The 12,139-nt window shown below is 33.2% G+C and overlaps 1 protein-coding gene and 1 long non-coding RNA gene across 2 annotated transcripts; one reads left to right on the forward strand and one right to left on the reverse strand.

Annotated features, from left to right (window-relative positions):
- Positions 1-51: 51 nt before the first annotated feature.
- Positions 52-5,982, reverse strand: LOC117318473 (E3 ubiquitin-protein ligase arih1-like; the record flags this gene model as incomplete). Its single annotated transcript, XM_033873454.1, is given in 7 exon segments — positions 52-158; positions 492-558; positions 844-992; positions 1,678-1,755; positions 3,432-3,519; positions 4,141-4,208; positions 5,402-5,982. Coding segments are annotated over 7 exon segments (773 nt in total), but the record flags the coding sequence as incomplete, so codon positions are not given.
- A 2,636-nt stretch (positions 5,983-8,618) lies between these two features.
- Positions 8,619-10,610, forward strand: LOC117318474. Its single transcript, XR_004530375.1, has 2 exons — positions 8,619-8,664; positions 10,516-10,610. It is a non-coding gene; the product is annotated as an uncharacterized LOC117318474 (long non-coding RNA).
- The last annotated feature ends 1,529 nt before the right edge of the window (positions 10,611-12,139 follow it).

Genomic DNA, 12,139 nt, shown 5'->3' on the forward strand with positions numbered 1-12,139 from the left:
TGTTTGTTTCAAGCAAGAAGTCATTTTTACCACTATCTGTGACCTACTTACCAGAATGTGTGGCCACACGCACAAGTTACTGGTCTACAGTCAAAGTACCCAACCTTAACAGCATGGCCACAATCTGGGGCGGGGCACCATCTTAGAAGTCTATTACACTGTCAATCAAACACATTACAATCAGATCTCCTTTCAATTAAACATTGGTGTCATTATTAGAAATACTTCCAAAAACATTTAAAATACATGATTACATACTACCAAGTCTTTTATACCTTAAGGTAGGTACTACTTTCCTAGGATAAACTAGGTTGGAATAAATTTAATCAACATTAAAGCAGAATATTAGATTTAAGTGTGTTACCAAATCAAGTAAGTATATGTGCTTACAATCCCTGACAGACTTGTTTTAATGTTAATTTTTTTCCATAATCAAGATTAGAAAACAGAACCATTGTTTTTTTACTTAAGGTTTCGATCATAAAACTTACTTCTACAAAACTGTTTGTTATAAGATGTTGGTACTTCAACTTTACTTTTCTATCCTTGACTAGTTTCCTGAAATAAGAAACAAAAAATTATTTAAACCTCAGAGATTAATAGTAAAAGTATATTATAGAATTCATTTTTATCAGTGTTTCAAAAAAAACAAACAGCTATGAAGTATTTCTAACTTTCTTGATCCAATCAAATACAGATTTTTTTGTGCCATTTTACAAGACATAACAGTCACTGTGGATCCTGACAGATCATTTGACTAATATTATTTATGAAATTTATTGCTAAGGATATATAGATTTCACAGTTTTTGGTGGGGTTTTTTTTCAATTACAAATAACTTACATGACAGTGGCATCATCTACATAAATATCACAACCAAACGCAGCACAGGATATTGTTTGACCTTGACCTTCGTCTATAATCTTTGATGTGAGGTAGTCTGTCCAGCACGGCACACAGAACTTATGACCACACTCCAGCCCTGTCATTTCCTGTAACGACACATTAACACGATATATCTTTGTCCGTTATAATCATTCCATTTTAGCATCATTTCGTTAACAAACCTTTACCCAGTATACTATTACTATCAGGTCAGCAATAATACATTCTACATAACAAATTGATTATTTTCCCCTCTCATCATTTCCAAATGTGCTGATTCCTATTTCTCTTTATGAAACTTTTGAGATACATTACCATCAGGCTACCACAATCTCACTACATAACAATTCTCTTAACCATCAGGCTACCACAATCTCACTACATAACAATCTCTTAACCATCAGGCTACCACAATCTCACTACATAACAATCTCTTAACCATCAGGCTACCACAATCTCACTACATAACAATTCTCTTAACCATCAGGCTACCACAATCTCACTACATAACAATTCTCTTAACCATCAGGCTACCACAATCTCACTACATAACAATCTCTTAACCATCAGGCTACCACAATCTCACTACATAACAATTCTCTTAACCATCAGGCTACCACAATCTCACTACATAACAATCTCTTAACCATCAGGCTACCACAATCTCACTACATAACAATTGTTTTCCTACTCATTTATTCAATAATATATCGTTGAAATATAAAACGCCTATTCCTCATTTACAATAACATTTGTTTTCCACACATACTAGAAATAGCAGACAACACTCACCACAGCGACTTTCCCAAAACAACAAATCTCACAGGTAACTTCCTGGCTGGCTGCTGCTGATGCCGACCTCGTCATCTTCTTTGTCAAAATTAAACAAGAGGATAGTCAATACATCAAAAATTAAACAAGAGGATGGTTAATACAACCAAAATTAAACAAGAGGATGGTCAATACATCCAAAATTAAACAAGAGGATGGTTAATACATCCAAAATTAAACAAGAGGATGGTCAATACATCCAAAATTAAACAAGAGTATGGTGGTCAATACATCCAAAATTAAACAAGAGGATGGTGAATACATCCAAAATTAAACAAGAGGATGGTTAATACATCCAAAATTAAACAAGAGGATGGTTAATACATCCAAAATTAAACAAGAGGATGGTCAACACATCCAAAATTAAACAAGAGGATGGTCAATACATCCAAAATTAAACAAGAGGATGGTCAACACATCCAAAATTAAACAAGAGGATGGTCAATACATCCAAAATTAAACAAGAGTATGGTCAATACATCCAAAATTAAACAAGAGGATGGTCAATACAACCAAAATTAAACAAGAGGATGGTCAATACAACCAAAATTAAACAAGAGGATGGTCAATACATCCAAAATTAAACAAGAGGATGGTCAACACATCCAAAATTAAACAAGAGGATGGTCAATACATTCAAAATTAAACAAGAGGACGGTCAATACATTCAAAATTAAACAAGAGGATGGTCAACACATCCAAAATTAAACAAGAGGATGGTCAACACATCCAAAATTAAACAAGAGGATGGTCAATACATTCAAAATTAAACAAGAGGACGGTCAATACATTCAAAATTAAACAAGAGGATGGTCAACACATCCAAAATTAAACAAGAGGTTGGTCAATACATCCAAAATTAAACAAGAGGATGGTCAATACATCCAAAATTAAACAAGAGGATGGTCAATACATCCAAAATTAAACAAGAGGATGGTCAATACATCCAAAATTAAACAATAGGATGGTGAATACATCCAAAATTAAACAAGAGGATGGTTAATACATCCAAAATTAAACAAGAGGATGGTTAATACATCCTGATGAATTACCTTATGATCTATTGATTGTCGTAACAACATAAGATTCCACAGCTAGATATAATTTTACATCATCCATTCTACAGCTAGATATAATTTTACATCATCAATTTTACAGCTAGATATAATGTTACATCATAAATTCTTCTGCTAGATATAATTTTACACCATCAATTTTACAGCTAGATATAATGTTACATCATCGATTCTACAGTAGATATAAGTTTACATCATCAATTTTACAGCTAGATATAATTTTACATAAATTCTACAGCTAGATACAATTTTACATCATTTAATACTGGGCTCAACCTTTTACATCATTTAATACTGGGCTCAACCTAAGCTGTATTGAAGAGATTGAGGATACCAAATTTCATATTCTGGTCACTGACACCAGGTATATATATGTAATCTGTTACAAGATATTGACCTTTGTTCTGTAGATTCATAAAATTACCAAAGTATTAAGACAAGAATTCCATTCTTATAACACAGGGAGGCAGCAGCTGCTAAACAAAAAAAATTCAATCCTACAAACACAGATTAACAGCTTATATGGAGGTGTAAATATCACTGACCTCCTTGTTAGCTACAATTATCGAGTCTGTTTAGTGTTAAGGATCAAACATATACAACAAAACCATCCGTAATTTCTACAGACAGAAACATTACCTTGGCAGGTCTGCCTGATGAGTCCTTCCTGTGTGGACTGACAACATGGGCCTCCGAGAATAGCCTCTCCTGATCTCCATCATAATACCTGCCAGATTTATATACAAATTTTAATGGACATTCTGTATGACACAGGGGACAGGATTTTTCATGCTACCTGATAGTATTTTTACACAAGACTGACACACACTTGTTTAGTTGCAATAGCCTAGTGCAGTACCATATAAGGTGCAGCCTACTGCAATACCAAATAAGGAATAGCATAGTGCAGTAGTTACAAATGAGGAATAGTCAATACAAATTTGAAATAACCTCTTGCAGTAGTTTCAAATTATGAATAACAGTACACTTCCACATTTAGAAATAGACTAGTGAAATTATCAAATTAGAGTAGGCTAATGGAAAACCAAATTTTGAATTCAGTATAATAGATACATTTATTACAGGCATCAAAAAACATAAGGAGACATGAAAACCTCACATTGGAGTGGTTAACAAAACCAAATATGTAATAGGTAGGTAGGAGTAATAACAAAAGCCCTGCCCGCAATGGGCCTTGAACTAGCGACCTCTCGCCCTCAAGATAAACATCCACTAAGCTAAAAGGAAATTCCCACTAGTCCGAGTTAGTAAGGTGACCTATGCTTTCAACTTTTACACTTAATTAATTAAAATTACTCAATGTGCAAAATGAAATAAAACTTTTTACCTTTCCATCAACTTCTCTTTGTCCCATTTGAAATGATTCAGCAATATCCTAGTTATAGTTGAAGGGATCTGAAAATAGAAGTTATCTCCAAAAATTGTAGAACAGAAAGTTGGATTAAAATTATTACAAATCTGTTTGCATATAGTTTTGTCTCCAATTAAGGATTTTACATATTTTACATTATTTGAATCCAGAAATTTCAAAAATCTGCTACGGTAATGAATTCAATTTTTGTAGTAATTTACCAATATATGTATATATATATATTAACTGTGGATAATTATGCAGGACTGATTTTGTGTTTGGGCACTGCAATTAATTCAGCTTTGTTATTAAATTTCTTCGGCACATGTATTGCAGTTATGCTATAAAATAGATTGACAGTAGTACAAATACAGTGTGTTACTCTGTAAATGTACATGTGTGTCCTCAAAAATAATATGTGACAAAACTTCTCAACTAGTTTTCTATCTGTTCCATGATCTATTTTAAGTTATAATTTTATTGTAAGCTTCTTGATCACCTTCATTTCTTTTCTGTGTTCATATACCGGTGGGATTCACATGGTCCCTATTGATAGGTTTATTATATATCCATAAATCGGTCCTTAAAACATTGATGTACAATCATTATTAAAAACCGTTTTTTGCTATGTATAGTTAAATTCTGAATCCTTAAATAAACACATATCGATCATTACTATCACTCTATTTTGGGTAAGATGAATTGAAGTTGGCTATTTCATAATGTTCCTGCAATGTATATTATCACATACATGTATCGCTACAATATTTGCAACCAAAACCAAATATTAATATTGCATTTTATATTTTTAATTATAAATGAAATGAAAAAAGGAAAGCCATGACCAAAAAAAAAATCTTATAGTAATAAAGTAATTAGTTTGTTCAAAGTCCTATCCGAAACGCATGAGTATGCAGATAAACAAATTTGAACAGTCTAATACCACATTAGGCAGTCGAGAGTAGGGGCTAAATTTAGAACATGATACATATTAGGTTTGTCTATCAATGACTATCGATATCTTTTTAAAAACAAATATCCCCGAAATACCAGTAGGAATATACAACGTAAAACCACACAAATAGCTGTATGCACACAACCGTTTCCATTCGTAAACAACAGTAGAGGACAAAACGGAGACATTATTGATGAGATTTTTGTTCTGGCAAAAAAGAAAGGCGAGTCAATATGGTTTATGAAGTAGTCGACGGAATCTAAAAATACTACGAAAACCAACCTGGACAACTGCATTCACTTCTTTTATGCAATCAACCATGAACTGGACAATTTGATCCGCCGTGAAAATTTCGTATGGGAATTCTTCCGATTCGTGTTTTTCCTGTGTTGTCGACGGTTCCGTTTCGAGCCCCATATCCACGAAATTATCATCGCCATCGCTTTCTTCTTCTTCCGACATATCCTGCTCATAGTCGAAATCATCATCTAGATCCATGGTTACAATCTATAATTTTAAACCAACTATATAGACGCAATTTTCATTCTACTTTGGGTGGTTTGCAACGAAACAGACAGACTGCCTTTCTGGTCGTATTTACATCTGTGACGTCATCTTCGGAAATGAAGTGAACCCCAGGGCAACGATGAAATATATTCTACAATGCAAGTATCGTGTATTTTCTAACTTACACACTAATTGAAATATGTAGGACTTGCTCAGGCTTTATATGATGACAAAAATGACTATAAATAGATAAGATATTCTTCTGAAGAGGATTTACGGAGATGACATCATCTTCGTAGTTTGTTGTCTCCAAATTAGAGCATTCTGGGATACCTGATTGTGATTACACCTCCAGGTAAGGAGAGTTCATTGCCAACTTAGAGTTCCCTCCCCTGGAATATAATACTGGCTCTATTAGTATTCTACAATTGTGTTTGCGCGGCAAATATAACCACCTGATGATTATACAGTATATTTTTCAGTAATGCATAATTTCCCCCTATTTTGTATCTTGAATTTCGATATATGCAATAACTAAGATTCTTTTCGAGTATGCATATAAATCAAAATTTGTGCTTGCAATATAAAGTAGAAAAATCTAACACTAAATTCACTTCAGATGGGAAAACAATTTTTTTTTGTATGGCGGAGCAGAAGTACTTTTTTGTATTAAGCATTTTTTAAGGTCAACGCATTACTTTTTAAACATATTTTATTTGTATCTATGTTATTCAAGGAAATTGAACGCAATTTCAAACGTACACTAAGCCCTTTTCCTATAGTATTTTACAACAAACATTTTTTGTGCCATCGATATCCTTAATAAGGTCTTATTATGATTATTATCAGGTGCACACATGTACAGTATCACGCATCCGTTTGTTAATTGTACACGTTCATTTATTTTGCATCGCTAAACTATTTATTTAAGCCTATAGCTGTCAATATATATCTTCTCAAAATACTGCATAAAACTAACCTTAAATAGCACATTTGAAACTATTATTAAGATTTCACTAGAACACAACTCTTTGTATTGATTAAATGTTTATGCCAGACTTTTTAATCAAGATCAAAACGAGGGCAATCAAAGAAATACGTTCTGACAAGGGTTATTCAGGAGTTTCTACAAGATTAACACGGATAAGTCGTATCTGAGAGGACTATTTTGGTGTCGCAATGTTGTGTGTATCATATCAATTTTCCTATCACCAAATCCAAAATACTTTGGAGGTCGCAACTTATTCAAATCTGATGTAATAGATTTTTTGAAAGTTTCAATGGAAGGTACAGATCTGGAGCTTATATCTATTCCATAAACGAAGAGTTGGGGTAGAAAAGACAAATTTGTAGTAGGAAGTCTGTAATTTGGAGTTTCAAAATAATTTCTATTTCTAAGAGGGTATGGGTGTTTTGTTAAACTGTATGGGGTAGAATAGCATTAAGACAATCTGGTGTTAAATCGTGTTTCATCTTATAAGATAACTGTCATTTTCTTCTCTTACGTCTATCAGAAAGTGTTTCATTAATCCGGATTCTAAATACAGAGAATCACTACTTACGTATGGCGGTAAACCAGTTATGATCCACTTCACCTTGGACTTTTTCTAATAAATACAATAATATATCATTTATAGAAAATTGAAGTATATGCTAAGACGAGATATCTTATTAAGACTATATACATTTATTTAACCAGTTAGAGAACGAACCTTTTGTAAAACATATCTATATGTATTTTCAATATGGTCACCCCATTTCCCTTTTGCATTGAAAATAACCCCTAAATATCCATGGCCGTTACTAAAGTTTAGAAACTCGTTGTTCATTTTGAATTGGTGATCCTCATCTAATTCGCTTGTATTTGAAGTAAAATAGCTTCTGTTTTACCAGGATTGAAATGGACCAACCATTTTTAGCCCAGTTATTTAACGATTCTGAGTCATGGTTAATGGTAGTTAGTTAGTGACGTATCGTCAGCAAAAACACACTGAACGTATAATAACAGCACTACTTGGTTTATTTTGTTTAACGTTCTGTTAACAGCCAGGCTCATTTAAGGACGTACCAGGTTTTGACGGGGCATCGGGGGGGGGGGGGGGGGGGGGGGGGGGGGGGCATGACTATAGGGTTGGTTTATTTTGTTTAACGTTCTGTTAACAGCCAGACGTGCTAGGTTTTGGAGAGGGAGGAAATAGACTGGCCACCAGACCCTAAGTTGTTTTTTTATCAAGAATTGCCAAGCTAAATTATCTACCCCTAGTTTGAAACTAAGGGTCTGGTCAAATCTGGAAAAGGAGACAGATTTACATAAGTACTTAGTACTTGTTTCTGAATCCTTTTTGAAATTATATTGTATATATTATATTGCCATGTATTATTGAATAAAACAAAGTTTAAACTAAATCTGGAAAAGCACTCCCCGGAATAATAGTGAGTACAGAAAGGTCAAGCCCATATACATTACCGTGACTGTATTGATTTGATCTAGGAATTAAGATGTGGTTAGAGTGGGACCTGGGGCAATTTATATCACCAGCTGGGGTGGAGGTGAAGGGAGACACGGGGTTCTGTTTTCATGTGATCTTAACTAGACACTACAAGGTCAGTTATGTAAAAGTGTGTCATCAGACAAGACACTGACCAGTGGTGTTCATGAGGGGCGTAATGTTCTTATGGCCGAGACTAATTCTCCTGCTGAGTTTGTGGTTTTACAGCCAAAACTGAGTATCAAATTACAAACCTCATCCGCATTTGACCAGTCTCTAGAATCACACATATATGTCAAATATCAAATCTTTCAGTTTCATGTATGTACTGTGTTACACATTTTAGCAGAGACCTATATACTAGGGACTCGCAACAAGCTCATTGGCTTACCAAACGTCACCGCCGAGCGGAAGTTCGGGTGATTTATCCCAGAGTGCATGGCTGCTCCTAATGTTTAGACGCCATATTGAAAGTACGCCTGAAACACGGTCAGCTTTATGACAGCTCATAGAAGACTATTGTCCGATAACAAATCACGGGAATCAAACGTAAGTGCAATTTTTTTATGTAAACTGGTGTTTCAAACGTATTCCGTAGTACTTTATGTTCGGAAGACTGCACATGTGACCGTTCAACTTCTTTTCACGGCGATTACCGCGCTGGTTAGCTTATGTCGGGCCGCTTATGTCTGGTGTTAAGGACAGTGCTACATGGTTTCAGTTTAACTCCTTTTTTATTTATTGACCAATTTCAAAATGGTTTTCAAATAATTCTTGCTCGATAGTTACTCTATCGCGTTTAGTCAAATTTGTTGTGTAATTCATTGTGAATATTTAGTAATTGCCCAGTGAAAATAAGTAAACAAAACAAATTATGGTTATACTGTGAATGGCTGGTGTTAAGGACAGTGCTACATGGTTTCAGATTAACTCCTTTTTTTATTTATTGACCAATTTCAAAATGGTTTTCAAATAATTCTTGCTCGATAGTTACTCTATCGCGTTTAGTCAAATTTGTTGTGTAATTCATTGTGAATATTTAGTAATTGCCCAGTGAAAATAAGTAAACAAAACAAATTATGGTTATACTGTGGATGGCTGGTGTTAAGGACAGTGCTACATGGTTTCAGATTAACTCCTTTTTTATTTATTGACCAATTTCAAAATGGTTTTCAAATAATTCTTGCTCGATAGTCAAATTTGTTTTGTAATTCATTGTGAATATTTAGTTATTGCCCAGTGAAAATTAGTAAAAAAAAACAAGAGAAAACGATGGCTGGTATACTATCGTCTATTTTATTTTTAACTGGAAGGTGTATATAATTTAAACTATCCATTAATTATATTCAATTCAACTTTAATATCATATTTATGATTAGATTAGTGATTTGATAGCTATAATCTGTAGAATTTTATATAGTATAACCATGACTTCTGTTAACATTGATCTCATGAATAATAAAGCCATTATTGAAAGAAATGCATTAATTGAAACTAATTGAAAAAAACCATAAATCAGTCTAATGTAAATTAAATTAAATATTATACTTTTTGTAAATTATTTAGTGTTTCAAAACAGATATTTGATACAGAATTGCAGGGATTGATCGAGGAATGAGTGTGTTGGAATATAATAGCTATGATATCTTTTGCACATAGCAAAACATTAAATACTGTGGTATATATTTTATTGTATTGTGTGGGAAATTGATAAAATCAAAATGTTATATATTTTTCCCCCCATTATGACCGATATATACCCCCCCCCCCCCCCCCCCCCCCCCCCCAACCTTTGGGGCATTGATCACACCTCACCTTTGATAAAAACATTTACACCTAGTCATGGGGCATCTCCTAATAAACTCAAAGGGGGTCCATTCAGAATATATGTAGAGTATATACCTGTATGTACCTGTACTTCTGGGTCTACAGAATAAAATATTGTCATGGTGATCACCTGGGCTCCCCCACTCCATCCAGACCATAAGGACATTGGCCACACCTTTATTACCTTTGAGATATACATCAATCAACAGGTGTGTCTCATTGTCAACACCTGTCCTGAGGCTGGCCATGTCCATCTCCCCAAAATACTAGAGTTCACTAAAGGCATGCTGTGCAGTATACAATCTAAATATTTACCTGTACTCTGGAAGACAAAAATCCCTCAGGTGTGTCTTCATTCCCTAATTAAACTTAAATGAGTCCATTCATATTTAGATATATATGTTTTTAGGTTAATTTTGAATTTATGAATCTGTTTAATTAACATTTGGGGTATATGAATTTACTGCAGGGTATTTGAAATTTGAATGTTTCAAATTTAAATCTTATAGAAGCTTTTCTTCCTATTCTATACCATAATGTATCAATACTTATTAAACTTGATTTTTTTTTCAGAATGCCAAAGAAGAAAAGATCTACCATTGGTACATGACCCAAGTACTATCAAAGTTTTCAATACTAAATAATAAAATATTATCAATCATCAAACATGACAGTTTTTTTTTTTTTTTTTTTCATTTTACTTAAGACTTTTATAAGAAAAGACTTTTTTATAGCATTTGTCTAATAAACAAGAAATATCTCTAAAAAAAAGATAAAAGGCATAGTTTTAATGCTGGTTTTTATACTGTAAAACTGCTGGTGAAATACATCAACGAATCACTGGTCTAGTGGTGGGTGCAGATGAGCTCTATAAGGCCTATAGGTATACAAGATATATAACATTAAACAACTACAGATGTGAACAGGAGAGTGTTACATACATGTACATGAAAACTGTTCAATATAAAATTATCTACACTAATAAATTCGGTCTTTTGCAAGCCAAATATAGATATTACATGTAACCTAAATTTGACAACTCTCTAACATTATTAACAGATAATAGTTGGATTAATTTAAAAACAGAATGTCTTTTGTAGTAATATTGTTTTATACATTTTACCCTCAGACCTGTATATAATGGACATATCAAAAAAAAATGAAACTCGCCCTCGATGTCACCCAAATCACAATTGTTACAGGTTCTATTTCTTTGGGTAATATTATTATGTCTACCTATTTCTATATTTAATTTGTGTGAGGATGTTCCACATACATTTATATTTAGTTTCTATAGGTTTAAAACTGTACACAGTGGCTATCTATCAGATATTGATATATAATCTACCTTTCGAAGAACTAGATATCTGTTAACATGTTTTGTTTTGTAACATCGGTCAATCTCTGCTCAATGCTTTTAAAAACATAGTCTACTGGTGAATTAGAATAAAACATGTACTCAATACCTAAAGCGGCTAATTCATTCTTAATGTCACATATCCACACGTCATTCTCATTTACCATTTCATCAAGACATGTCTTCAATACCAGATTATCCGACTGTTTCACCAATATTTGAACACTCTTAATTTTCTCATAATAGTTAATGGTAATCTACCCAATTCACAGTAAACAGTCATTGCAAGTTGATTTAGGCACCTTATTAAGTTAAGTATTTTTTTTTACAAAATTTCTAATGTAAGCTTTCGACATCTGGTGCTTTGTGAAATCCCCATATTTCCGATGCATAACGTAAAATACTATTTACATACGAATCAAAAATAAAACAATAAGTTTCTACATTCAAGCAATGATTTCTAAGAGAAGTTGTCAGAGAAAATAAAGCTTTTCTGCCTTGTTCTGCAAAATGTTTTTGTGTTTTGTAAAACTTCCCATTGTAGTTGAACAGCATACCGAATAATTTAAAACTGTCAACAATTTCTATATTGTCATTATTATTCATTATTATATTTCCATGGCTCATTATTTTTTATTTGTCCACAATTTCTAAACACCATGATTTTAGTTATATCAACATTGACCTCCAGATTCCATTTTATGGTATATGCATATACAGAATCCAACATAATTTGTAAATCTTCTGGGCAGTTAACAAATATATCCAAACATAATTTGTAAATCTTCTGGGCAGTTAACAAATAAAGCCATGTCGTCGGTATGTATACATTAGCAAGAA

This window comes from Pecten maximus, unplaced genomic scaffold (genome assembly GCF_902652985.1).
Source record: "Pecten maximus unplaced genomic scaffold, xPecMax1.1, whole genome shotgun sequence".
Lineage (NCBI taxonomy): Eukaryota > Metazoa > Mollusca > Bivalvia > Pectinida > Pectinidae > Pecten > Pecten maximus.